This window comes from Rhea americana, unplaced genomic scaffold, assembly GCF_003343005.1.
Source record: "Rhea americana isolate MKP2758 unplaced genomic scaffold, rheAme1 scaffold_78, whole genome shotgun sequence".
NCBI classification, from domain to species: domain Eukaryota; kingdom Metazoa; phylum Chordata; class Aves; order Rheiformes; family Rheidae; genus Rhea; species Rhea americana.
In genome coordinates this window covers 3,865,415-3,892,540 of record NW_028186956.1, presented here as the reverse complement: position 1 = coordinate 3,892,540, position 27,126 = coordinate 3,865,415, and the positions used below count along the sequence as shown (strand labels likewise).

At 39.3% G+C, this 27,126-nt stretch overlaps 1 protein-coding gene and 1 long non-coding RNA gene across 3 annotated transcripts; one reads left to right on the top strand and one right to left on the bottom strand.

The window, feature by feature from the left end:
- Positions 1-111: 111 nt before the first annotated feature.
- On the top strand, positions 112-18,522 carry RALBP1 (ralA binding protein 1). Of its 2 annotated transcripts, XM_085322518.1 has the most exons (10): positions 320-400; positions 6,260-6,352; positions 6,618-7,076; positions 8,913-9,262; positions 10,690-10,851; positions 13,500-13,631; positions 14,871-14,978; positions 15,765-15,886; positions 16,287-16,410; positions 17,665-18,522. In XM_085322518.1, exons 2-10 carry the CDS (start codon positions 6,334-6,336, stop codon positions 17,926-17,928), a joined length of 1,740 nt encoding a protein of 579 aa, XP_085178644.1. In that variant the 5' UTR covers positions 320-400; positions 6,260-6,333; the 3' UTR covers positions 17,929-18,522. The 2 variants fall into 2 exon arrangements, with proteins under 2 accessions (XP_085178643.1, XP_085178644.1); XM_085322517.1 differs by lacking the exon at positions 6,260-6,352 and having other exon boundaries at positions 112-400.
- On the bottom strand, positions 14,453-26,872 carry LOC146585700 (uncharacterized). Its single transcript, XR_014897960.1, has 3 exons — positions 26,168-26,872; positions 25,707-25,786; positions 14,453-14,511 (listed from the first exon to the last, which is right to left on the bottom strand). It is a non-coding gene; the product is annotated as an uncharacterized LOC146585700 (long non-coding RNA).
- Positions 26,873-27,126: the final 254 nt, after the last annotated feature.

Here is a 27,126-nt window from a genome sequence, read left to right as displayed (position 1 = left end):
ATTTTAGGATAAATTGCTGTTTCCTGTATTTTCAGAATAGAGCTCTAAACAAGGTGCTCCAAAACTCAATTGTTTAAATTCTGTGGTGTTTTTTTTTCTGCTGTAGGTGTGATGGACAGGTAGCAGAAGATTCCACTCTGATATCAGGGAATCAGAATGACTGAGTGTTTCCTGCCTCCCACTAGCAGCCCCAGTGAACATCGTCGGGTAGAACATAGTGGGGGTCTTGCTCGCACTCCCAGCTCTGAAGAAATCAGTCCTACAAAATTCCCTGGATTGTACCGCACTGGTGAGCCTTCACCACCTCATGACAGCTTGCATGAGCCTCCAGATATAGTATCTGATGATGAAAAGGAGCATGGGAAGAAGAAAGGAAAATTTAAGAAGAAGGAAAAGAGAAGTAAGTTGGCAAGTTCTTGTATTTCAGGCTTATAATTTCTCTTGCACTCACGTTTTCTTGAATGTTCTCTCCTGCGCTATCAAAATCTCATAGGATTTCCAATCCTTTTTTTTTTTTTAAATCTATTTAAGTGTGAAAGAAGTGATCTTATACAGACTTTGTTCAATACCTGTTTCTCGTCCAAAAACCTTTAACAAACAAACAAACAAAAAATTGTTTTTTGTTTCTTGGATACAGGTGCAAAGCACATGCCCAGAATTACAAAGGAAGATGCTTATCCAAAGTCTTAAATAGTGTTTGGCAATTTCCTTGTTCTTCCCATCCCATTATCTGTTTGTATTTTCAGTGGAGATTTCCAAATGCATTTTGAAATTTGATTATTATAGCTGGCATGCTAGTTAAAATAAAACTGGAAGTTTGACCTGATTTTTATTCTTTAACTAGGACGTGTCAGTTCTAACAAATTTAACCCYTTTCTTTTGCATCTCCTRTRCTCACACAGTTTGTATTGTCCGCCATCTCAAGTTTTCRTGTGTACCCCACATCGTTATTTGAGGAGAAATGAAATCTGTGTGCTTTTATTTTCCTTTACTCTCTTGGTTAAGTATAATCATAAAATTTCTTCCAGCAGTGCCTAGGTAATGTGTAGAGTCCAAAAATGTGCAAGCCATCATCAGGATCTGAATTACAAGAACTGACAGATTAAATGCTGGGAGAAAGTGAAGCTTTGACTACAGAATCCATTCTTTTTGAGTGTATCAGTGTCTAAAATTGAAAYTTTCCTGTAAGCAAAGTATTATTACCACCCCTATCTGAAGGCACAGAAATCTTACTTCTAGCCTTATATTTGTGCAAAAAATTTTGGAAACATTAAATAGTTTTTATTCAATATAATCTTCCTACATCTTCTSAAAGAACAAAGTGCTCAGAAACAGTGAGATGATACCAAATATCCKTGGTATCAGAAAGATCCTAACTGTCTCAAGCCTATGAAACCTCAATATCACAGCCTAAATGTCAGTGCTTCTTTTACTGTTGTTTGTTTTAATAAAATTTCAAAATAATGTTCTATAATTCCTGTCTCTCTGGAGGCTTCACATTCTGGATGCCATTATACCTTGCTACCCCTTACGTGTGGAATTTGGAAGATCAAAAAAAGAGACAGTGCATGATACTCTGACTTGTTAGAATGCATATGGTGAATATTTGTAATATGCATGCACATATTTAATTAAATAATTACTCTTTATACATTTGCTGCTGCTGCACTATTTTTAATCAAACCAGTTTCCTGGAATCCAGGAATTATGTTGATTCAGCCACAGTYCAGAAGGTATGTTGTTAAAAGACTGTGTGCCTAGCAGTTACCATAACTCAAAAATATACTAACCTTCAGTTAAAACCTATGAAAATTTAAACTATTGGCTTTAAGCAAATGCATTCTTTTTTTTCCCCCCTCTTGTAATTACCATTAATGCATAATATTGGATTGATTTGACTGATGATGAAATTTCTAGATTCATTGGATGGGTATATATACAAGCCATTAGTTGTCTTTTTTTACTCTTTGCAAATCCACTTTTTGTTATAACTCTGGATGTGATGCCTCTAAATTTAGTATTCTTAGAGGTCAGCATTATACATGATACGGGTTTCTTTGTGGTGCGATTCTGTGTTTTATGATGATAGCCTAACTGAAGGCTGAAGAGGAAAAATGCTTCTTCAGCAAATACGCATAATGCTGTGCGCATTAGCACTGCAACTGCTTTCTTCCACAAGGGATTACACCACATTTTATGGCTGATAAAAAGCAATTTTCTTTACTTAGAAGAAGCTTTAAAGGTATGAAGTAAATCCTCAAAAAGAGGAAAATGCAAAATGTAGGAAGAATCAAATTATTTCTTGCAGCTGTAACGTAAAAATTACGTTCTTAGCTCTTTTATAAGCATGCCATATAATTGCCAGTTAGATGTAAGAATAAGTTAAATATGAAGCTTTCATTATCCTCATGTGCCATCTAAATGTGGTCATTACTATAAATATACCCCAAGCAAACATTTACTTACATAAATGGAGCAAGAGTTCTTTACAGTTACTTAACACAGTTAACATTAAGAGTTTCCCTTCCAGCTTTGCCTTTTGTTATTCCTTCTATACTTCTGTTTATCTTCAGTTTATTCTATCTTTTAAAATCTCTGMTATGTATTCAGATTGTTTCTTTTTATCTGCAGCTTCTCTGGCCATGTGCTTGATAGCATGCCACAAACTTACATGGTCATGTAATTTGGGTTTTAAACAGATATGATTGAACATTTCAATGAGAAAAAGAGAGCTATTTATATTAAATTATAGCAGGAGGTTTGTTGAGCTTAAAATGTTAGCRAATTAATGACAGTGTCATACAAACTCCTAAAATTGCGTGCAACTTTAATACCACAAATGTCATTGTTGGATATTCTGATAATACTCAAAATAGAGACTTCAGAGGTGCTGGGAGASAGGGTGTACAGAGAGGGAAGGATAAATATCCCAAAGTTTCTCAAGTTAGCTTTTTAAGTAAATCTTATTTGTGTGAATAATGTATTTTTAGCATCAGCATTATTATAAGAAAGCATTTTTATATGCTACAAGTGATCTTTTTTTCTTATGTGGATAGTATGATTCGATTCTTCATATTAAAAGCAATTACCTAATACTATAAAGCAGTTATCCTGGGAAAATTTAAGTGAAKTGCTACAAATTTGATGGGAATGGTAAGAAATTAAATGGAATGTTGATTTTCATGTGCATTATCAGCTACTGAAACAGTTTTAGCCCCCTCATTTCTATTCCCTCCACTCCTTTGCAACAGTACAAGTGTTAGTGAACTGTAGAGTGAGTTAGATTAGGAGACTTGTCTGGGTTACTTTTTTTTTTCTTTTCTGTACTGTAATAGATTTAACTCAGATCTTTTCCCTGATTCAAAAAATGCATGTCCATGCAAGAACTTGCAACGTGGCAGCGTGGAAGCAAAGGCAGATTTTTTGAACCAGTAAGAGTTTGAGAGCCTGTGACCAGAGTAATTCATTAAAAAAAAAAAATAAATACAAGTTTAAGCTCCTGTCAGTAATCGTGTGTTGGTAAAGTAATAAAACRTGCAGTTCCTTGCAGATGAAGGTTATAGGAAATGCTTAAAAAGAAAAAGTGATGCTATTCAGCAGAATTTCTATAGGAGATCAATTTTAGATAGGGAATCTGTATAATTATATATACTACGGTCAATTTAGAGACAGAGGCAGAATCCTGAACCTCCTCCAAACAGTCTTTGGTCCAAATAGATGTTAAGCTTTATCTTCTTCCTTATGTTGCTGTCCTGGGTGGAGTCCTAGTGATCTGCAACTCTTTTTGCTAGCTGCCACYGGGTAGAAGGTATGAGCCTGTTCTCTTTCATCATCTTTTCTACTTCTTCAGCATCTTAAGGGATTTTTCTCCAAAATAATTTCTGCTCAGGAATGCTTCATCAGTATGGACTTATGGCAACTACATAAAAGCTGTAATAGTACCCAGTTGTTCTAAATAGAACAATGAAATTATAAGTTTGTCTCYGTGCTTGTGATCCTCCATTTCTGTGTAAAGTACTAACAGAGATGAATACTACAACAGTGGTGGATGCTAGATGTCTTTAGAGGGRGATTTGTTGGAAATTGTACTGAAGGCATTGTCATCTTACACAATAATTGAATAGCTGCTATTGCAAACAAAATTTTATTTTTTATTGATCTGGAGAGTTGAGAAGATCTGAATAAATTTACTTTTTAGTTTTTTGATAAAATTACTCTGTATATTTTGAAGGTGCTTATATTTTAGTATACTATATCACTGGCAAAAGTGGTAACAGTAATTTTATTACCAAGAGTATAGTTGCATCTAAAGAAAATCAGGCTACTTTAAGAGAGTCATGTGAGAGATTCTCTCTGAATCCGAGAGTAGTATGTATTTCTAAATCTTGTTGACTTATATTACTGAGACAAAATAGTATGGTTTTGTATTTGACTTGCTGCTTCATGTCTTCTCATGAAGTCAAGAAATACCAGTTTCAGGAACACATGCTATTGCTGGTATTACATTACCAAAGAGCTAGAAATGCAGGAATATTTGCGACGCTGAGTGTTGAGACGTGTGACAGCAGTGCTTTGTTTATTGGTGGACTCAAACTCCAAGCTTGGGTCCCCTGTATGCGAGTCACAGAGAACATGCCAGTATTATACATAGTAAAAAATAAATAAATAAAATTAAAAAAAAAACCCACCCTACTATGTTATATTGAGCTGCTAAAGCTAGGCAATAGGAAGTGTGGAGGATAGATTGTTTTYGGCTCTGTCTACTGAAGCTTTTGCTTTGGGAACTGCACCTCTGAACCYTGTCTTAAAACTCAGTGCCAGACTCCTCTCATTTTCACAAAACATAATGGCAGAATGTGCTCCCTTTCTTGCTCCGTAGCTGGTGCATCAGCAGTATTTTCTACATCAGAGTGAGATGTGCATCCTTAGTTTATACTTTAGGAGGTTTCCTTACCTATTTGCAATTTAGGTTACAAAAAGTGAGCATGGTATAGCCAGTAAACTGGGAAGACAGAGACCTGGTTGCTGATTGTTCTCGAGTTAAAGTTTGCACTTCTATATTAAAAATTCACTTGGGCAAGGGTAATGCTGAAATCTCTCCATTCTTCCATGAAAGTGCATGTGTTTGGCAATCTTAGGGAAGAGTCCAGGGTGGAAAAGGTCTACGGGGCAAATGACTGTAATTATTTTATAACAGTTCCAAATGTTTTCACACATTCCCTGTATGTTTTTGAATATTAAAAACTACCTTCTACTAAGCAGAGAAGGAAGCTTCAAAATGTAGAGAGCTGCTTGGTTTGCTGAAACAATGCTGAGAAAATCTCCACCTCTTTGTCCTTCCAGTTCTGGAATATCCTGAAGACAGTTCTGAGTGTGCTTTGGTTCCTTTGACACAAGCTCAAGCTCTTTAACCTGTAGGAATTACAGCCTAGAATCCCATCCATAATGYGTTCTCTTGCAGTCCAAGTAATGAGCCGATTTCCTACCACCCAAAACCATTCACTAAGAAGTGACACTTGACTGTTGGTGTGCTGCTTCATTCAGGCAGTGGCACTGACTGATTTTTCAGTAATGAAAGAGTGTAAAAGGATCTGTATTGTAGAGGCATCAGGTTAAAGCAAGAGCTTATTATCCACTGGGCTGGGGGATCTAGGCTGTGCAAATGATATGTATAATCTCTTCTTTGTTGAACAGGTTTCAGGCTTACTTTCCTTATGAAGAGTACTGTGTATGTAAAATCAAAATTAATTGACTTGGAAGTTGGTGTGCATGTTGGGTTTGTGCTTTTTTTTTTTTTTTTTAATCCACCTCTAAGATTTCCTTGCTTCTTGCCTGAAGGATAGGCAGGGCTAGCTGCAGAGGTGTAATTAATAAGAACGCTGGTGCATATGTTTTAGACAACATTGGATATTTTGCAGCTGAAACAGCATACTCTGACTGTGGATCTTTTTCAAGCTCTCTCATAGGCTTTTAAAGACAAATATGCAACTTTATTGACAGGTATTGTGCTAATGTTRCAGGAATTGTCTTTCTCCCCTAATGGAAAAGTAAGTTTGCTTGGGCTTTTTTCACCTTTTTGGCATTTTTATTTGGGACTGAAACTTTATTAACTTCATGATTATCTTAAAATTGTAACATTTTGGAAAGGGATTGGACAGTTGAGGGACTGGAATTTAGTACATTCTTACTGGAATTTTGTTAGAGATGTTTGTATGTAGTAGATGATCCTTAACAGCAATTCTTATACTGTTGATTACAGGAACATAGAAGTTGCCAGACAGTTGTTTTTATTTTGCATTTCCTTGACTATTAAATGGGAAAATAGCCCATAAGATGGACATTGTCATAATGAGTAAGTATATGAAGTATTAAATGTTTAGATCATTCAGGAGATGTATGGCTTATTTTTGATATGAATATACAACTTTGAATTAATYCTTGTCCACTTAATTCTCTAACAACTTAAGAGAACCTTCTGAAGAGTCAGGCAGGCACTATGTTTTAATTCATATTGCTTTTTCTCTCCCCTTCCTTTCTTTCTCCTAGTTACAAAATAYGTATAAACTAAATAAACTTACATCTGTCCTCCTCTTGCTTCTTCCTTCTTTGTCTAATAGCGGAGGGTTATGCTGCCTTTCAAGAGGACAGTTCTGGTGATGAAGCTGAAAGTCCTTCCAAGCTGAAGAGGTCCAAGGGAATACATGTCTTCAAGAAACCCAGCTTTTCCAAAAAAAAGGAAAAGGATTTTAAAATAAAAGAGAAACCCAAAGATGAAAAACACAAGGAAGACAAACATAAGGAAGACAAGCATAAAGAGAAAAAGTCAAAAGACTTAACTGCTGCAGACGTTGTAAAACAGTGGAAAGAGAAGAAGAAAAAGAAAAAGCCAATTCAGGAGACAGAGATACCTCAAGTGGATGTTCCCAGACATAGACCTGTGTTTGGCATTCCTTTGGCTGATGCAGTAGACAGGACCATGATGTATGATGGCATCCGCCTGCCAGCAGTTTTCCGTGAATGTATAGATTATGTAGAGAAGTATGGCATGAAATGTGAAGGCATCTACAGAGTTTCAGGTATTCCAAGCACACTGAGGTGCAGGTTTCTAAGATTTTTTACTTTGAATTTTCTTACTGTTTTTATCATTTTCAACACATACAGCCACATAAAACTGCATTAATTTTAATTACCTAAAAGATAATAGAGTAACTAAAGTTAAGCAAATCTATGAGTCTGAAATTCCAGAAAAGTTGCTAATATGGTGGTACTTTTTAATGGCAATAAAATTTTAATTATTTTGGCCTTTTGTGGTTGGACGGTAACTATGAATAAAGTATGCTGGTGTGGCCAGCTTGTATCTCTGCATTAGCARTGTGGTGCTGACAGACGGGCAAGGCAAAGCTGAGAAATAACCATTTATTACTTAAGGTTCCCTCCAAGCTGCTTTTTCCATCCACTTCCATTCTACAGTTTTCTTCTTAAACATCTGAGCAAATTAAATAATGAGCAGAAAACACAAGCTTCAGTATTTAAGCCCAGCAACACCAGGATAATTGGCCATGGTAGTTGTGTAACACCAGCTTACACAATACATTTGTGTATTTATAAAACATCAGTTTTAATCATATTAAACAAAACGGTTGTTCTGTTTGTGAACTCCAGCTGTAATATAGTTTGTCTAATTACTTCTGTGTGTATGCTGAAGGAAGCAAGAACAAGTGAGAAAAGGAATTTGAGGAAAAGGATTTGAAACATGTTATTATCTAGCACTCTAAAATGGTACTTCAAACAATTTTGGAGGCTTCCTTAAGGTCTCTTTTCACTGCTGATCTGTGTGGTATTTGTTAGGAATGCATAAATATGGTAACAGTTTAAGCAGTTTCTTAGCCTTGCATATTGGAGCGTTCTGGTTGCATATTTTTTTCAAGACATGCTTTAGGAATTTTGACGGGGGAAGGTTTGTTTCCCGTAACACATTTTTCATGCTTCTGCTTTCTAGGTGTTCTTCAGTGCACTAGCACCCTCTGGTGTGTATAAAATTGCTTAAACTGAGGGCTCAGAAAGACGATTGCAGTGGCTTAACAAGCTACTGTGCAGCAGCACGTGGGTGATGGCTGACTTGTTTAGACTTCTCAAAATACAGCTGAATGCATTTCCCGCTGYGTTTACCATGGGCTAAGCGTACAGCCAATTCTCTTTATTGTGTGTGAGCYGGGCTGTGGCAGTACATTAAGCGAGTGCAACTCAAGTGGGCATTCGAGCCTTAAGAAGAAAATTCTTCTGATTGTTGGACGATTAGAATGTCAGTGAGTTATAAAAAAAACCTCACAGAAAATATTAGCTACATTGAGTGATTATGTAAACATGCCTTTAGTTATACAGTGCTTCCAGTCAAGAATCTTGTGTGAAACCTCTCACTGAGGATAACCAATTGGAAATCTGCAAAAATAAGAAGTGCCTTTTTCCTTTCGACGAAGGAAGGCTGTTAGAACTTGTTGCACAATGTTCGTGTTGATAAGAAAATATTTCCTCGCTCAGGTTGGGGCTGTGTAATTGAACAACCTCAAAGAATTTGAATGCAGATACACAACTRATCTTATATTCACCTATCCACCCTCACCCTATTTTAAGTTCTTTGATGTAAGGGAATACTGGCTCCAACTCTTACTCAGAATTTCAGAAGTGCAGTGTTTTTGCCTCACTGTAGTTTAGCTTATGCTTTGAGAAGCAGTGATCATGTAATTTTGAGTCATGATTTTGACTTTGTCACATCTGGATAACGTTTAAAAGGTATTCCTCAGTTTGTTTGCTTTGTAAGGARAGATGAAGGAAATGCCTCTCATACAGAAAGTTTAATTATGATGGATTTACAGTTCAAGATTTTTCTTAATTCTTCATCTGCATATTTTAAGGAATAAAATCAAAAGTTGATGAGCTAAAAGCAGCCTATGATCGAGAAGAATCTCCCAACCTGGAAGAATACGAGCCCAATACAGTAGCCAGCTTGCTGAAACAGTATCTTCGAGAACTGCCTGAAAATTTGCTTACCAAAGAGCTAATGCCCCGCTTTGAGGATGCTTGTGGAAAGAGCACAGAAGCTGAGAAAGTTCAGGAGTGCCAGAGGTTGCTGAAGGAGTTGCCAGAGTGTAACCATCTCCTAATTTCTTGGTTGATTGTGCACATGGATCATGTTATTGCAAAAGAACTGGAAACAAAAATGAACATCCAGAATATTTCTATAGTGCTCAGCCCTACTGTCCAGGTATGTGCTCCACACAGCAAGTGTTAGAGCAGAACTTCAGTCCCAGAAAGACTTATATACAGGTGTTCCTTGCAGGCCTACATCAGAAATTTTCTTATTAGATTAGGCTTAATTACAGCCTCTATTTACTCCCAGGAGCTTAAAATGATGGGAAAAGGGGAACAAGAGGCTTTCTGAATGTGAACTTCCATAACATTTCTCTGATATTTGGGTTTCAAATGCAGTTTAATAATGAAAGCATTACAAAGATTGCTGCCAGAGTGTTAATTCCGTGGTAAACAGCACTTATTTAACAATGAATTCAGCTACTAATTGTTGCAGGTACACAATATCCATGTGTTTGTGATCTAGTGATAATTTAGTGAAGACTCTATTGTTGCCTGACTTCCATATCGAGCCAATGAACCCTGAACTGCAAACAGATCGTCCTGGTGCAGCCTTGGCCATAAAGGTCTCCAGTCACACTACTGGGAAGACCAGCCAAGCTAGTTGTCTAGTAGGATTTTTAGTTTCTGGAGTCATTTCTTAACAAACATCTCAGAAAACTTTAATTTAAACACATTTCAGAATTAGTCCTGTGCATAACGGCAATATAGCACTGGGTGTGSATTTTCTTCTAAAGCTTTGCTTCATAATTAATGGCATAGGTGAAAACCCAGTAGCAGAAGAGTTGGGTATTATTATTTTGCTGTGCTGGTCACTTTATAGCTAACAAAAGAAGCAACAATGCAGGCTCAATAATGTTTTGCTGTTTAAGTTGATTTTAGCATGCAGGTGGTGTGGATAGTAAAATATAGGTGGTGACAGAACTCTTAACTCTTCTTTTAGGATATAGCATCAAAATAAATACTTGCTTCTGTCTCACATTAAAAAAGGAATACAGTAGCAGCTTCTTTCAAACTATTTTTTTCTGCAGTCTTAAATCACCTGAGAGAAAAATGGTGGAAAATACGTTTTTGGCAGGGAGAGAAGAAGGTAGCCAGCGACCAGGCATAAGCTCAGTGTGATCAGTGTTCCCCCTTGCCTGGAGCTATCACTGACTACCTTTACATGAGTAAAAAGAAAGATCTAATACATTTCTATACCTACCAGTGATAGAAATAATTGCAGTAGTGCAAGGAATGTGCGAATTCTGAACTTAGCATGAAAATGCCTCAGAAATATAGACACAGAAGACAGATAAGTGAATATATGCTGATTTATTGAAGCCAGTACAGAGTCATTTGAAATACAGTATTTAAACTGTATTTAAACAGTCTCTTTGGAGAGATTGAGACATGACTGCTGCTCATAGAGGTGCATGCTAAAGGCTGTTTCCTTTCTAGGGAAAGAATCTTAGACGATTTTAGACTGTGAACCATATACTTAGAGGATTATGTAAATAAATCATTCTGTTGACGAGTATTTTATCTGTCCTTTCTTTGCAGATCAGCAACCGTGTCCTGTATGTGTTTTTTACACATGTTCAAGAGTTCTTTGGTAATGTGACCCTAAAGCAAGTGACAAAACCTCTTCGCTGGTCAAATATGGCAACAATGCCAGCACTTCCAGAAACACAAGAAAGCATTAAAGAAGAAATTCGACGACAGGTTGGTGATTACTTCAGTGTTCTTCTTCCTTTTGCCCTTTTTTTAATATATTCAGTAGCAAATTTTCATAAGCTTTTTGCAAATTATATGTATTATACATATATATGTGTGTGTGTGTGTATATATATATATAAATAACATGATGAGTAGTGGTATTCTTGCCCATTTAATGTGTAGAAAGATATTTTCTGGTCTTACGAAGATGAATATAGCCACATTTTTTCTGGATCGCTTTGCCGAATACWCAGTGTTTTTATCATGAGGAAGATAGGGAGAACATGTTCAAGGACGTATTTCTAGATAATGTCCTGAGTCTATGTTAACACTTGGTTTTGATTGACATGTAATGCTTTGAAAAATAGAATTCYAAACCTGTTGCCATGAAGCCAAAAAGGGTTTTGGTGTATTTTTTTTTTTTTTCTCCCCAGTCTGCCTCTCTCTGATATATTAAATACACTATTTTACTTGTGTCTTAAAGTTGCCATATCAGACCTTACATAGATACCAGATTTCTCTGTTATTGTGAGAATCCTTTAGTAATAAAGCCCTGCTGTAGCACCTGCACAATAYTTCATTCTTGGCAGCCGGTGTAAGAGGAATTGCTTATGCATTACTGATGGTGCGGACCAGAGGTGGCCCAAAAGGCATCCTTCTGGCTTCTCCCCTAACCATCTGAGCGGAGAATTAGGGAAATGAATTGGATGAATGAGAATGAATTAGAATTAGAGAATTAGCAAAAATATKTTGTTTTTGAAATAGGAGCTAATCTCTAAAATTCAATTTAGAACTAGAGAACTTGCTTAACAGAAACTACCTTTGTCCATAGGGAAGGATACTCCCTCTTAATCTACTGAAAGATGCCAAAGAAAAGATGCAAGAAAGATCCCATCTAAAAATCAGTTCACTAATCAAGTTCACTGCACTAAGCTTGAATACAGTTTGTATTTTTTTCTGTTTTGTTCTCCTTTATCTTAAAGATAAAGTGGAAGGTTTCTTGGTGAACCTGAAATAGTGTAATATGGGATAAACCTTTTCAAAAAATGCTTGTTCTCTTTTTCTCATTCWATAATTTGAAGCATATGCTTTTAATAGTTCCTGCAGTTATTCATGAAACTTTTTATACACATTAAGAATTAATTTGAAAATGGAAATTTTGTAACTGATCAACTGCTATAGTTCAATGACTTGCAACTTCAGAGAGCTGAAAAACAGCACAACAAAGCAACTCTGTGTATATTAGCATTAYACAAATGAAGTATCACTTAGGCTATTACTTTGAGGGGTTTCAGTGGAAAGTGGAATTGGAACAGATTAATGTAATGTAACAAAACAGCCTGACACTTAGCATGATCCTGACCTAAGCAGCCTGACTCCAGCAGCTGATAGCAGATGAACATGCGAGCGGGCAGACACGCAGCAATGCCTCCCGGTAAGCTGTCCCAGCCCACTGCAGCTTAGATTCGCTGAGTTCAGTGGTAGCAGGAACCGTCTATTTTCTGTGTTGTCTTTTTAATTATCTGTGCTCACTTTATGTTAGTTTTCTTCTTTCCTTCAGGTTTATCTAATCACTGTTTAAAGTCATGCAAACATTTTTCAGTTAAATCATCCTCTGACAGTGAATTTCACTGGTTAAAGACAAGGGAAGTAACGATGCGTTGTGTGAAGTAAGATGATCTTCTAAACGATGTAGTTTGACTGCAGGCTCTTCTGGTGCAAGAGGCAGTGCACAGTCGTACCAGTTTACCTTCTTAATGCTCTATGCAGTTACTGTGACTAGTGCCGAGTCCCGGTGGGTGATGGGGGCAAAGGGGAGGGAAAAGCAAGTAAGCTACAGAGGGAAGTTCACTTCTTGGTCTCTGCTTAGAATCAGGGAGAGATGACAGTGAAGGCAAAGATCRGGTCAAAATAAGGGAGGGCTAGAAGAATGCAAAACTTCAGCATCTGCAGGGAGGGAGAATTTGGGGAGAGGGAGGCCACATGATGTGTCTGTTTTCTTCTGCAAGTAATTGTATAGGACTAAGTCTCAGATTTATTCAGTAAATCAGGTTACCAAACTGGCAAAAACCAGCTAACACTGAGAATCTGAGATTCAGTTATGTTTGAGAGGTGAGCCTTAATAATTTATCAGGAAAGAATTTAAAGTAGTTTTTTAGAAAAGAAGATAGAATTGGGATTTCTACTAGAGAAACTGATGGTGTAAGAAGGACTTAATGAAGCTACTTCTAGCAGTCATACTGAGGGCTGTGATTTAGATCYGTGGTTAGATCTTAAGATGGAATATAGGGGAAATGTGATAGTGGAGGAGAGTAACTTATGAAAAGATTCTCCTGGACTATCAATAGAAGAAAGATTTAAATGAGGAAGACCAGGTAATTTAGAACTTAAGACTGGATGACTGGATGATAGCATTGCAGAGCTATTCTCTTAAAAAGAAGAAAGAAAGAAAGGAAAAAAAAAACCCAAACCAAAAAAAGACCCCCAACCCCCGCCCCCCCCCCCCACACACACACCACCACCACTTCTGAACATCATCCTACCAGTCCAGATACTTCTGACCATAAAAGATTATTCAAGTAGCTTTAAAGTCAGGAAAATTAACCAAGTGTACAATCATTGCAGTAACTATGATCTCTTTGGCAATATTTCAGGAGTTCCTACTAAACTGTTTACACCGAGACTTACAGGCAGGGATAAAAGACTTATCCAAAGAAGAGAGGCTCTGGGAAGTGCAAAGAATTTTAACAGCTCTTAAAAGGAAACTAAGAGAAGCTAAGAGACAGGTGGGTAACTTTCTATTTATTGAGCAAACATCTAAATCACAGGTGAAACTCAAGTAGGGATATTTTTAACTACAGCAATTCTTCCCAAAGTTTTATGACCACAGGTTATTCACTGTTTATGCCTGGGTTTTTTTGGAGCATCATTCAGCCTTATTGTTTAATCTTATAATTGAAAATACCTTAAAGGTGAGATGGTTCTACAACCACAGTTTGAGGACTGTTTTTTCTAATGTTCACAGTTTGTAATGAGTTTTTTGTACATTACAATTTGGATTTAGAAAGGACAGGTGTTGCTGTGGAATTTTATTATCAGTTCCTGGCTATGGATTAAATATTTCATGYTACTCTGAAGTTTAGCTTGCAAACACGAAAGAAAAACATAAAGAATACTTTCTAGAGTCAATTTTGCATAATTTCTGGTATCATTTTAAGTAACTGTCCAGTTACAGAGCTGTGAAAGAAAGGAAATGCCAGTTTAGGGGAAAATAGGAAACATAAAGATTATATTTATTTATTTATTTATTTATTATATAAATAATTTATTTATTATATAAATAAATAAAAGATTGCTTTGAATGCTTTTTGTGGGTTCAGTTGGAAAAGGGTCATTTGACTACGGCTTTTCTGGAATGTAAGTTTAGTCTCCTATATTCGTACCCAGAATGGTGTTCTTCAGGTGCAACAGGTAACCTCCAGCTGCAGATGTGAATATTCCTAGTGTTYATACAACTTGGGACAAAATAGATGAGCGCTCCCTACTTTGTGACTTTTAAATCTCTTTGTTGCAGATTTTGTCATCTTAAGAGTATCTGAGGAGCTCTCACGTTTTCTGTTTATCTGGCTCTCCTTAGGGATAGCAAGATCTTGAAACTCTAGCTGTCTGCAAAACAGAATGTATAATTAAAACTTAGTTGGACAGAGTATATATTTATTTGTTACATGCCTAAAACAATGTGTTTTGGAATAACAATATGAATAACTGCAAGACTCAAAAGTGAACAGACTTCAACCGCATTTTTTAAACTGTCATGTATCTGAGAAAGGTGGGCAAGCAATGAGTATATCATTCCAGTGTTCTGTCAGCTTTGAAATTAAAAGCAGAGCTACCTGTAAACTTTCAAGATAATTGAGACAATGATTCTAAATTTGAAAAGATAATACATTCCAAGAAATTTTTTTTACAGTAAATTAAAGTGACTGGGGAACTGGGCTCGTAAAGTTGTGCTCTTTCTCTGGCAGGAGTGTGAAACAAAGATTGCACAAGAAATTGCTAGCCTTTCAAAGGAGGATGTCTCCAAAGAAGAAATGAATGAGAATGAAGAAGTTATAAATATTCTACTCGCACAGGTAGATGGCAAGCACTTATCTGTCTGCTGGTTTTCTTGTTCTGTATRTCTCAGAAGTGTTAAACATGGTCCTGTTCTTCCCAGTACAGTGAGAAATTGAAAACTGATAGGGCTCTCCCTCTGTCTATAAATATCAAGGCTTTGTTTCAGTGGTCGATAAAGTAGGGAAGGAATGGCTGACTGCAGGAATGAACCGAAGCTTGGTAGACTGTTAACAGCAGAAAGCAGATGCTACGCTACAAAAATACCAACCCTTTCCTGTTAACATATTTAGAAAATACTTTCAAATCTAACCAGCTATTTTCCTGCAGATCAGAGGAAGTAAGGCAGCTATTTTGGCTTTTCTGCCTTCCTTTGCTTCCTTCAGTAGCTTTGATTTTCTCTCCACAGCAATTTTCCCCTCATATTCGTCTTCAAAGACATATTTCAGAATTCAGTTTTTCTAGCTATATTTCTAGTTATCCAGAGCTTTCCCTATGATTTAAGGAAGCAGGCAACCAAACATGCCAGAATTTGGTGGGTCATCTCCACAACTATTMAGTAAAATGATCATCTGAAGATTCAGAACAGACATTGTTGGTTTTGAAGTTAAATTTGCTTTGAGGTTTTGATGAATCAGAGTTCAAGGCAGGCATGCCAGTCACTTTTACTGAAAGTAAGTATTTTGGAGAGCTGCATTATCTCATCACTTCTCAGGGCACAGCACTACAGAGTAATCCCTGTAGTATGTTCCTTGTAGGCCATAAAGTCAAGGCTTTTTTTAAGGGGAACTAATTGATCATTGCAGGAGAATGAGATTTTAACAGAACAAGAAGAACTGCTGGCCATGGAGCAGTTTCTGCGGAGACAGATTGCCTCTGAGAAAGAAGAAATAGATCGCCTTCGAGCAGAAATAGCTGAAATACAAAGGTAAAAGGGAGCCTGCTTACATCAGATCCCCAACCAGGCGAGCAATCTTTGATTAAAAATACATATACATTCTTCTGAAACAATGCTCTAAACTCCACTTTAAAGATCACCCTGTGAACATTAGCATATTTGAAAGCCTGTTGCTTTTATTGGAGTCTCAGTAACTTTTTCACGTTTGAGGCTATTTTTTGTTTTCCAGAGGAAAGTAGACTGTGCACAAAAAAAAAAAAAAAAACCTCCATAGCAAATCATTGATTTATTAATTTAAATTTTTAAGCAAATTCTGATTTTTGTTTTATAACTGTTGGAGATTATTCAGTGGACATAGTCAGTCAACTGTTTTATTTTGCTACAGTTCTGGCAAACATGGTATTTAAATGGGTTGTCTTTGCTGTTTCAGTCGCCAGCAGCATGGTCGAAGTGAAACTGAGGAATATTCTTCTGAGAGTGAAAGTGAGAGTGAAGATGAGGAGGAGCTGCAGGTGATCTTGGAAGATTTGCAGAGGCAGAATGAGGAACTGGAGGTAAAATCTGAATCTTAGCATTAACTGGTACTCTTCTCTATTTCTTACTTGATTTAGTCTGTTCAGAGGTGTTTGCACATGTTTAGACTGATTGTTTTACTCCTATTTTGCCTTGCCACGAAAACTTTTATTTTGTACAGGGCTCTGAGGAACTGCTTTCAAATGTAGTTGATGAGGGCTGGGGAGGCAGAACAAAGGTGTGAGTTAGGATGTGCATCACATGTTCTCCTTTTAAAATAAACCCAATTTGTACAACTGCAGTTCATCCCATACTTTGGTATTCACCCGCTCTCTGCACACCTTGGAGTTCTGCGACTCGACAAGGGAAAACTAAATATTGCAGAAAACCCTGATGTAGTCCGCTCTCACTGGGCCTCAACTGTGTGAAGAGCTGCTGTAAAGGACTAATAGTGATGTCTTTCCATTGCGCTGTTGTTACTAGTTCAGCTTCTGAAGGTGATTTAGTATTGTCATAGTCATAATCATTCTTTCCATATAGTGAATTAGAAAAATAAGAAAGTTCAGGTAGATACACTGGGTCCAGACTGACAAAATACCAAAGCAGCATTGATTTTTTATATAAAGAGTTTGAGTGCTTAGCTCTCTCTTTGAATATAATAAACTGTGCTTTGGCTTTTATTGACAAGTCTTGTTCTCATGTGGTGAGAAAATGGAGGCACGGAAGTGTGCAAAGTCTTAACCAAAAATTCTAATTTCTGTTCTTAGCCAGACTCCAAAAGTCATTAAAACASCGGGTTAGTGGATCGTCCAGCAAGGACTGGACATATGCAGAGAAAGTCCATGTCTAAGGAAAAGAACACGGTGCCTTCTTGTTACCAAACCTCCGTAACCTTGCTTCCCAAATGAAGTAAGAGGAGCTTTTTGTTAAATAAAATTCCTAATTCACAGGATTCCACACAGTTAGATGAAGCAAGCGCAGCAGTGATTTTTAAATGCAAAGCTTTAACACAGTTAGTGCTGCATACCTACTCAAGGAAGGCGAGAGTATTCATTTTTACATCTGCTTTTTTGATTGCTGCAGCTCTAAGGTCTATGATCACTMTGAACCTTCTGTTCCAGCTGAGTGTGGATTTTTTCCCATGCCTTCTGTTTTTAAATCACTGTTGTGTGTAGGTGCACATTTTTTTCTGGATTAGCAGCAGAGCTTTATTGTTGTGCAGTGCTTAATGGTCCCTTAGCTATGGAAATTACTTTTGAGGAGGAGCACTGACATTCGTTTTCCTTGCTTGAAAGATAAAGAACAACCACCTGAACCAAGCRATTCACGAGGAGCGAGAGGCCATCATTGAACTGAGAGTACAGCTTCGACTGTTGCAGCGAGCTAAATCGGAGCAGCAGGTGCAGGAAGAGGAAGAGCCTGAAAAACGTGGGAGTGCTTGTCAGCAGCAAAGAGACAGTGTCCTAGAGACAAAAGCAGCCAAAGAGCAGCCAAAAGCAAGCAAGGAGCAGCAAGTCAAGCCATCACCAAGTAAAGACAGGAAGGAAACTCCGATTTGATCAGGCTCCTTGGGTAATCATAAAACCAACTGAACTGTGCAAATTACTGTAATTTTATTCAAACTGCACAAATTATTGCTGGCTGTGTACATTATGTAAAGAAACTTTTCTTTTAAGCCCTGGAGACCTTGTCTCTTTAATACTTGTGGCTTCTACTCATCAGACTCAGGTGAGTTTGGAGAGGCCAGAAGAGTTTTCCAGCTGGTATCAATTATTTCAAGACTGATTTCCTTCAGGTGATTAAAATAATCCAGTAACAGTTTTATTTTAAACCAAAACCATTATTTGCATTCACTGGAGCAGAATTAGAAGATCTCATTTTCAGTAAATAAACAAAAACTCACCCACACTTACTAATTATTTGCCTTGTGAATCTATTCATTCTCATTTACATTATTTCTGCTTACCTAGTCACTTCTTGCTTGTGCCTTTGATACCTTTCTGATGCAGATTATATACAAGGGAGCTTTAAATTTATTTTGGTTTGGCTAAAATGTTGGGAGACTGTGGGGTATCGTGTTTACCTAACAAATGCCCTCAATTTCATTTTTGTTCTAAGATGTACTGAATAAATGTAAAACTTGACAGATGTTATTTATGTCTCTGTATGATGGAAATATTCATCAGGAGTTCTTAATGTCTTTTAGCAATGTAGTTTACCCATTTGCTCATTTATAAAACAGCCGCCATCATACCTGTACAAGAGATGCTGTGTTCATACTGCCACCATACAGCAGCCAACAGCCTTTTCTTAATCTATTTTAAATGTTTCAGTCCCTCTGAGTAAGCCACTGACTAATGCTTTAGTCAGTAATGGGGATGGGTTATGTTGCTTAAGATAGCTCTGCCTGACCAAGCAATAGACTATTATTTCCATCTACAGAAATGCAAGTCACTTGTGCTTTCCAAATAAACCTGAAGAATGATGCTAACTGGAGGTAGTGGGGGGGGTTCAGCAATAGACTTATTTTGTTTTGCTTTTTAAAAAAATCAGACTTTTTGGGTTGGCTATTTTACTGCTTTTGGCAATCAAAAGCCTCCATCCAAGCTGGCATTTAAGGGCCATTTAATGTTTCAAGTACATTCATGAGACCCGTCAGTCAATTGATATATAGACAGTAACTCCACAGAGTGCATATAGGCTATCTTATTTTTTAAATCTGGATATTTATTTTTCAGCACCTGTTGGATGTGGTTGTATTCCTTATCTATCTATTGCACTGTTGTGAATCATTGGCCATGATTTGATTTTGTACAAATAATGCTTTGATATGTTATAGAAAACAGCATAGTATTTTTTTAAAATTTGGAAAAAAAGTTTATAAAGACTGAAAATGTGATCAAATGACAAATGTAAAGCATTCTCCCATGCCTTCGTTACAAACATTTTATATTTGCTGGCAATATTTAAACTTTTTGTTTAATTCACACTAATTCCTATCAAATTGTCATGGATTTTTTCTAATGTTCTTCAAACAAATCTCTTAATATTGGTTAACTTTTATTTTGTTAGGATTGTATTTATCAAGCAAATAAATTCAACAGCCATTTGAAGTAGTTTCTAATTTATCTACCTCACACTGAGTATTTCTAATGCAGACTATAGTGTAGCTACCTGCAGCTGAGATGTTTATAACAACAGAAGTGAAGCTATTAATTTCAGCTCTCCTATAGAAAAGTGCCTGCAACTGAGTTTGATAAAAAGCTTCCCTCATTCAGCTGAAGATCCCCTTTAAATTGATCAAATACTTCATTAAAAGTCTTGGAAATCTTTATTTCCCTATAATTACTAGAAATTTCAGCTGTAAAAGTAAAAACTATCCTCTTAACTTCACTCACATTTTTATTACTTGCAGCACATACATACATAAACTGTTCTTCCTCCTGCAGACTGTAACAGCACTTGAAGTGCATCACCACTGGCAAGTCTGAAATGAAAAAGTTGAACTGCAGCTTCTGCACTAACCTAGCAATTGCGCTCAATAACTTGAAACACTGACTAGATGTTTATTTGAAATCTTCTTTCAAATTCTATTAAAGCAAATTATAGCCCTAGTGATAAATACACTTACTGGAAACGCAGTTATTGGTACGAGCCCTCTAGAGGCGATGGCCAAGAGCAGGAGCGCAGGCGCTCTGCTCCCAGCAGGGCGTTCGCTGCCCTTCCTATGCTCACAGCTGGGGGCTGCTGCAGGGGCTCGGCAGGAGCGAGGAGCAAAGTGCTGCGCCAAGCCCGACTACAACCTCCCCGCGATGGCCCAGGCACCGGGCCTGGGGCACAACACAGACACACACACACACAGACACACACACACACAGACACACACACACACAGACACACACACACACAGACACACACACATGAAGGGGGACACTTGCCCGTGAGCCAGGCAGGGGCAGTAACGCAAATTAGCTGACGAAGCCGTTCGGGAGGTTGGATCTGATATTTTTTAGTAAATCACATTGAACTGTATTCACTATGGTCTGTGCTGTTCAGACCAATTTATAAGCTGCTGTATCATTTCAAAGTGCCTTACAATAAAATCGCTGTGCAGTGCTACAAAGCTCCCCTCCCAGGAGGCCAGCAAGGCCTAAGCAAACACCTGTACCGTAGACCATCTTCATGAAGTCCATTCAAGCAAAAGTCTTAGCTAGCCCCTGTCTCCAAGCCAGACAGACTTCCTCCTCTTACCCAGTTACTGCAAACATATTTAGAGTAGTTGTTTATAGTAAGACTGTTTATCCAATGAAGAAAAGTGCAGCTTGTTTTCACTGACTGCATTAGCAGGATCTGTGGACAAAATAGCAGACTGACCGACGGACTTACCTACCTTAATGAAATCAATAAACAGACTGCAAAGTCAGTTCTGGTATTCTGGGTTTAACCTATCTTTTGTGACAGTTTAATGTGGCTTATTTGCTTTCATCCTGTGAATGTTTCCACAGAGCATTACTTCAGAAAACATTCTTAACAAAACGGTGGCGGTGGGAAAAGGACAATTACCTGCCTTATCTGTTTTAACAGTCCTTTTCAGCACGTGTCTGGAACAGATTTATTTTGTCAAATCAGTCCTTTACAACCCATAAAAGTAGCAAGAAAGTACATGTAAGCAGGTCACTGGCATTATAATGCCAGAACGAATCAGGGTGCAAACCCAGTGTTTTGCCAGCAGCAGACAACTTGCACCTGAATTGGCAACTTACTCGTAACTTACTGAAACAGTGCAAGTGTACAATGCGTCTACCTCTGAGATTCTGCACACCAAAAGGGTTCCTCTCCCACCCCCAATAAACTGTTTTTATTTTGAAGAAGTAAACTTGAAGTGAACAGTTACTCACCTGAAGAATTAAAGTGTTTTTTTTAAAAAAAAATCAATGAGCAATTACTCTTCTCAATTCACCACCCCACAAGACCTTTAAAACCCCACCAGCTAGTCTGTGACAGCTTGCAGGGTTCCAGCCAGCCTGGCTCATTTCCTGGGTTCTGGGCTTACATCGTCCCAACCGAGTTGCTGATGCTGGTTCAGCTTTATTCTCACCAAAACCAGAAGCCGCCAGAGTTCTGGTACGATTCATTGTCACACATTTTTTATGCAAAAAGCAGCTGTCACTCTGTCACTCCAGCAACCTTCTCTGCAAAGCTGCTCCCCAGCTGGTCAGCCCCCAGCGTGTCCTGGTGCATGGGGCTATTCCACTTCCTTTTGCTGAGCTTCATGAGGTTCCTTCTCTGCCCATTTCTCCTGCCTGTTGAGGCTGAACAGCAGCACAGGCCTCCAGTGCATCAGCCACTGCCAGGTTTGCATCGTCTGCAAAAGTAATGAAGACATTAAACGCTGTTGGCCCCAGATCTGCCCCCTAGGGGCAGGGTTCGTGCTGCTCATCGCAACCCTCCACCTGGCAGTTCAGCCAGTTTTCAGTCTACCTCGCTGAGAACTTCTCTAGCTCACACTTCAGCAGCACATCTATGAGGATGTTCAACATTAGAGACGGTGTCAAAAGCCTTTCTATAGCCAAGGTTAAACGCCAGCCCCTGCTCTCCCTTCATCCTCTAAGCCAGTCACCTCATCTGAAAAGGTTGTCAGGTTGCTTAAGCACCATTTTCCTTTCCCCTTGAATCCATGCCAGCTACCTCCGATCACAAGCCTGTCCTTCACCTGTCTGGAAATGGTATCTAGGATTAGTTGCTCCATCACCTTCCCAGGGATCAAGGTGAGGCTGACCAGCCTCTATTTCTCCAAATCCTTCTTGCCCTCACTGAAGACAGAGGTAACATTTGCTCTCTCCCAGTCCTCAGGGATGACCTTCCAAAAATGATCGAGAGGGGCTTCACAATGGTATCAGCCAGCCCCCTCAGCAGCCRTGGGTRCACCCCRTCAGGGCCCATATACTYGTGTATGTCCAGTTTGTTTAAGCGGTCTCTAACCTGATCCTCCTCCACCAAGGAGGCTCCAGACTTCCCCTCTGGTCTCAGGGGCTTGGTCTTGCCAGTAAAGACTGAGGTGAAGRMGGCATTCACCTCTCTGCCTCTTCCGTGTCCTTTGTCACCGGGGCCCATTTTGCATCGGGTCCACATTTCCCCRGGGCTTCTTTTTGCTTCTGATGCACCTGCAGAAGCCTTTGTTGTTGCCTTTCACACCCCTTGCCATTTTCAATTCCAAGTGGGTTTTAGCTCTCCTAACTCCATTCCTTCATGCTTGGACAGTATCTCCATACTCCTCCTGCATCACTTGCCCCTGCTTCCACCTCTYGTGTGCTTCCTTTTCATGTTTGAGTTGTCAGGAGCTCCTTGTTCATCCAAGCAGACCTCCTGCTTTACTTGACTTCCTGYTTGTTGGGATGGAGCATTCTTGACCTTGGAAGAGGCGATTCTGAGTATCAGCTAGCTCTCTTGGACYCCTCTTCCCTCCAAGGCCATATGCCACAACATTCTTCTTTGCAGGTCCCTGAACAGGCAGCTCTCCTGAAGTCCAAGGTTGTGATCCTGCTTTTTGTCCTGCTCCCTCTCTGCAAAATCCTGAACTCCACCACTTTATGGTCGCTGCAACCAAGGCTGCCCTGACCATCTCCAACCAGTCCTTCCTTGTTTGTACTTCTGAGGAGAGGTGCTCTGGGGAACCTCCTTGGCCCCTTGAGCACCTATGTCAGGAAGTTGTCACCAGTTGTCACTCCAGACACCACCTGGATTGCTTGTGCCCTGMTGTGTTGTTTCTCCAGCAGATATGAGGGTGCTTAAAGAACCCCACAAGGACCGGGGCCTGCAAACATGAGACCCTCCTCTTCTGCTTTTTCCCAACCAGGCAGTCTATAGCAGACACCCTCACAATGTCACCCATSTTGGGCTGCCCACTAATCCTGTACCCATCCATCACAGCATTACAGTTATGTGAGTTATCCCATTGCMTCTCCATGATCCCAAAGATTGTAGCCCTACAATCGCACACAGACTTCTAATTCCTCCTGTTTATCCCCCATGCTGTGTGTTAGTTTGTCAAGCTTTCCATTTTCCAGCATGCACCTCTAACTCACCGCAGTGCTTTATCTGCAAAGGACTCGGTTAAAAAAAAAAAAATGGTCTCAACCAGACCAAGTAGAGTTTGTATTAACAGTCCAAGTTCTCTACAGTGTTCTTCAAAACAAACTGACAGCAGAAGCCAGTGGMATCTTGTTCCTTACATGAGGACTGTCAGACCTTTCTGCATCAAAGAGACAAGGCTYGGCCTCACTAGCATGGCCCTGGGCCAAGACTCTGGTGCTTCTCTGTCTCCAATCGACTCCAACAAACAAAATGATATCCTGTGAGAAGAGACCCCCAAGACTCTCCATGCCTTGTGCTGAGCCTTGGTGCTTCCACTGCTGTGCTGCCTCTTGAGCACAACGTGCTACAACTCACCAGTGATGCTTCTACCCCCTACTGATGCCCGGCCCAAGCGTTCAGATTCAGATTTGGCTTGGAGTTTTTTTTGCATTGCCTTCTATAGTAACCRATTGAGCAAGGAAGTCTGCTAAGGTTCAAAAGCTTCTGTTGCAAAGCATGAGATTTTAATGGGACAAAATTACTCCCACTCATTGGAAAAGTGCCCCCATCTAAACAGGAAAAAAATWGAAGGTTTTCACTACGCAGTTAAGACACTACTCAGAGCAATGAAATCAGCACTTGCTTCCCGCCAGGACGCCCTAAGCTAGCCTTACGGCTCTCRTGCATCAGGGGGTAACAGCAGCTGACAGCATTTCTACAACTTGTAATAACTGCTTCTGAAAGGGGGGTGCCTGTGGGACAGAGAAGGACAGATGTCAGGCAGGGAAAAGGACAAGACCAAAGGTCACCTCATCCTAAAACTTTTAAGACTGTTCCTCAGGTCATTTGGACTTGGCAACTGACTCCTCTGTAAATGCCAAATGGTATTCCCGTGTCCCACCACCCTCCTCCCAAACATTTCCCCCAATGCTACACCTGCAAGAAGTGTAAAACCAACCCCATTTCTTCCACCATTAGAAGAGCAGTGGACGGGTCGTGCCCAGTGCCCTTGTACCCAAGGCAGTACTTGCAGTGTCTGCCCCTGTACAACCTCTCACATCAAGGCTGCTCCATCCTCACAGGCAGGCATGTGCAGAGGCCACTGGAGTGGGACTGACCCACTGAGAACGTGGGTTCGGCAGGCTGAGCCTTCCCTCTCCCAAGCCCCACTTCCCTGTCAGACTCCCAGGGTGAGGAGCTCCTGAGAGGAACCACAGTGCTGCCCCCTTGCCCATTGCCTCAAGCTCCTTTCCAGGGTGAAAAGGGAGCTGACAACRCTGCCCAGATCAGCTATAGCTTGGCAGATGATTTGGGAAGTTGGCAGTACAGGTACTGCGATTTCCCAGGTGGGAATATTACATCCAAGATTTCCATATCAAGGAACTCCATTTGCTGATAAGCAAGACGTCCGTCTGGCAGTCCTAGTAGCTCTTGTTGCTGTATTCACCCACATACAGAACCCCACTCCTGGTGTGCGAGCTACTTGCCATTTTATCACACTGAGGGGCCAAGAAGTAGATATGAGTAGGCAGTCTCTACCGGTAGTRCTGCTTACAGCAACCAAAATTATCAAGCACAAAAATCCAAAAGATGACAAAAAAATATCTCAGTCAATAGCTCAAAAGAGACCACAAATAAATGGTGAGAGCGAAATCGCCTAATTTTTGTCTGAATCTGTGTTGCCATCTTACTCAAGTCAAGTTTGTCTGGCTTCCTTCTTGTATAGAATACCTGGATTAACTAAAAATAGCTGAAATTTCTTTAGATATTCAAACTGTGCATCTCTCTCCCGCTCTCAGTGGCCCTGTTACAGAAACATGCAAAGCAGCATGCTCAGGACTCTTCACTTTTCACAGTTGTGATTCAGAACCACCYGCAGCTAATTCTTTTAAAATATTTTACACACAGAGATGTTCCTACACCTCTGCATAAATAGGTCATGGTATTTAAAACAGCCTATTTATCATGGTTGGAGAGCTGTAAGATGTTTAAAAATCTGTTTAATTAACTTTGCTAACTCACTATGTGTTAATCAGTTAGATACAGTCCAATCCACACAGTAACTGAACCCCAAAGCATTTCCATTACTGTCTGCTCCTCAGCGTATTTTTTCTAATCTAAATCATGTCAAGTAAAAGAGCCACAGTCTGAAAGCACTGGAGGAAAAGGACATCATGTACATTTAAAATGAGCTTTGCTGTCGTATTTTTAAAGCAATCTATTAGTATACCCTGACTCTGCACATAAAGAAAAGATCACTTACCTGAAAAAATACTTGGTGTTGTCCGAATGCCCAGCATAAATAGGAACACAAGCCCTTCCCATCAGTATCAGAGGGGAGAACTGACACGAGAAAAGAAGTGGAAAAAAWTATCAGCTTTTGTCCAGCTGTCAGTCACAGACTCCTCTTCCCATCCTAACAAGTTACAGAAGCTGAAACCAGGTCGGAAAACATGACCATTAAACAAAAATTTCCACAGGCAAAGACTGCAGAACAAATGGAAGCCTTGCCTATGGGAATAAAGCTGGTCAAAAGGTAAGAGCACAGCTGAACCACAGGACTCATTTTGCTATTCCTCYTTCTCTGCTTGTTTACGACTAATTCAAATCAGCCATCTCTGAACCCTGCCCTGATATACAGTGCAGAGGAAAGGAGGCAAGAGGGAGCACACGTGAAATCCCCACACTTGCACAAACACGAAAACCATCACGGCCAGATTTTACCTGCGCAGAAGAGCCACCTTTTCTTTTGTTGGGGTTACCAAACCCACACGAACATTTATTTCACTCAGGCTGAAATTAGCCTGCTATTCTGCAGTCCTAATGCAAGTAGCATCATATGCACWGGGCCAGGAGTTAAAGCAATAACCGGATAGGGCATTCAAAAACAAAACAAAACARTATTTCCAAGTGTCAAGTCTTGTCAAGGTTAAAAACAAACCACCCTTCACAAGGTTCCACACATTTGCCAGTTTTATTGGAATGAAATCTGAAAAGAAAGAAAAAAAAAAGGAAAAAAAAAGGTGGTGAAAGAAATGGCCTACCAAATCCAGGGAAGAAACAACAGTAGACAGAGAACTTGCTGCAAAAGGCAGACAGTGCTATAACCAGGACATGGCAAAAAWATTTCCCATGAAGAAACTCCAAGATGAGTTAGGCAAGGGATTAAACTGAAAATAAGGAAAACTGTTAGAAAAAGACTAATTTGACACTTTACCAAGACAACTTCTGGGGAACTATGGATAATCCAGGAGCTACCTTACATTCTGTTTGAAAAATCCTGACCAATATGAAAACTTTAGAGGCACAGCTTGAATCTTGAGAGGAGACACACACAAGAGACAATACCTTTTGCATCATTCCCAGACACTACCCCTCACAGAAGAAAAAACACTCAATTTTTTCACCACTCAGAACTGAGAGATGCATTTCCCCAAACTCCAGATACTTAAGGACATTCTAAATTCAAGCTTGGATTACCAACATTGCTAACGTTGCCTGCATGAGAAAATCCCTATCAGATTTAAGCAAAAAAAGACAATGTTCCTCAGGCTATAGATCAAACGATCTTGTGCAATTTTAAGAAGTCTTTCCTTCCCTTTCACTTCTTGGGAATCTCCAAACGAAGCAGAAACAAGGAGGCAGATAAATGACACATTGGGTGAAACAGAAAAGAAAAAGAC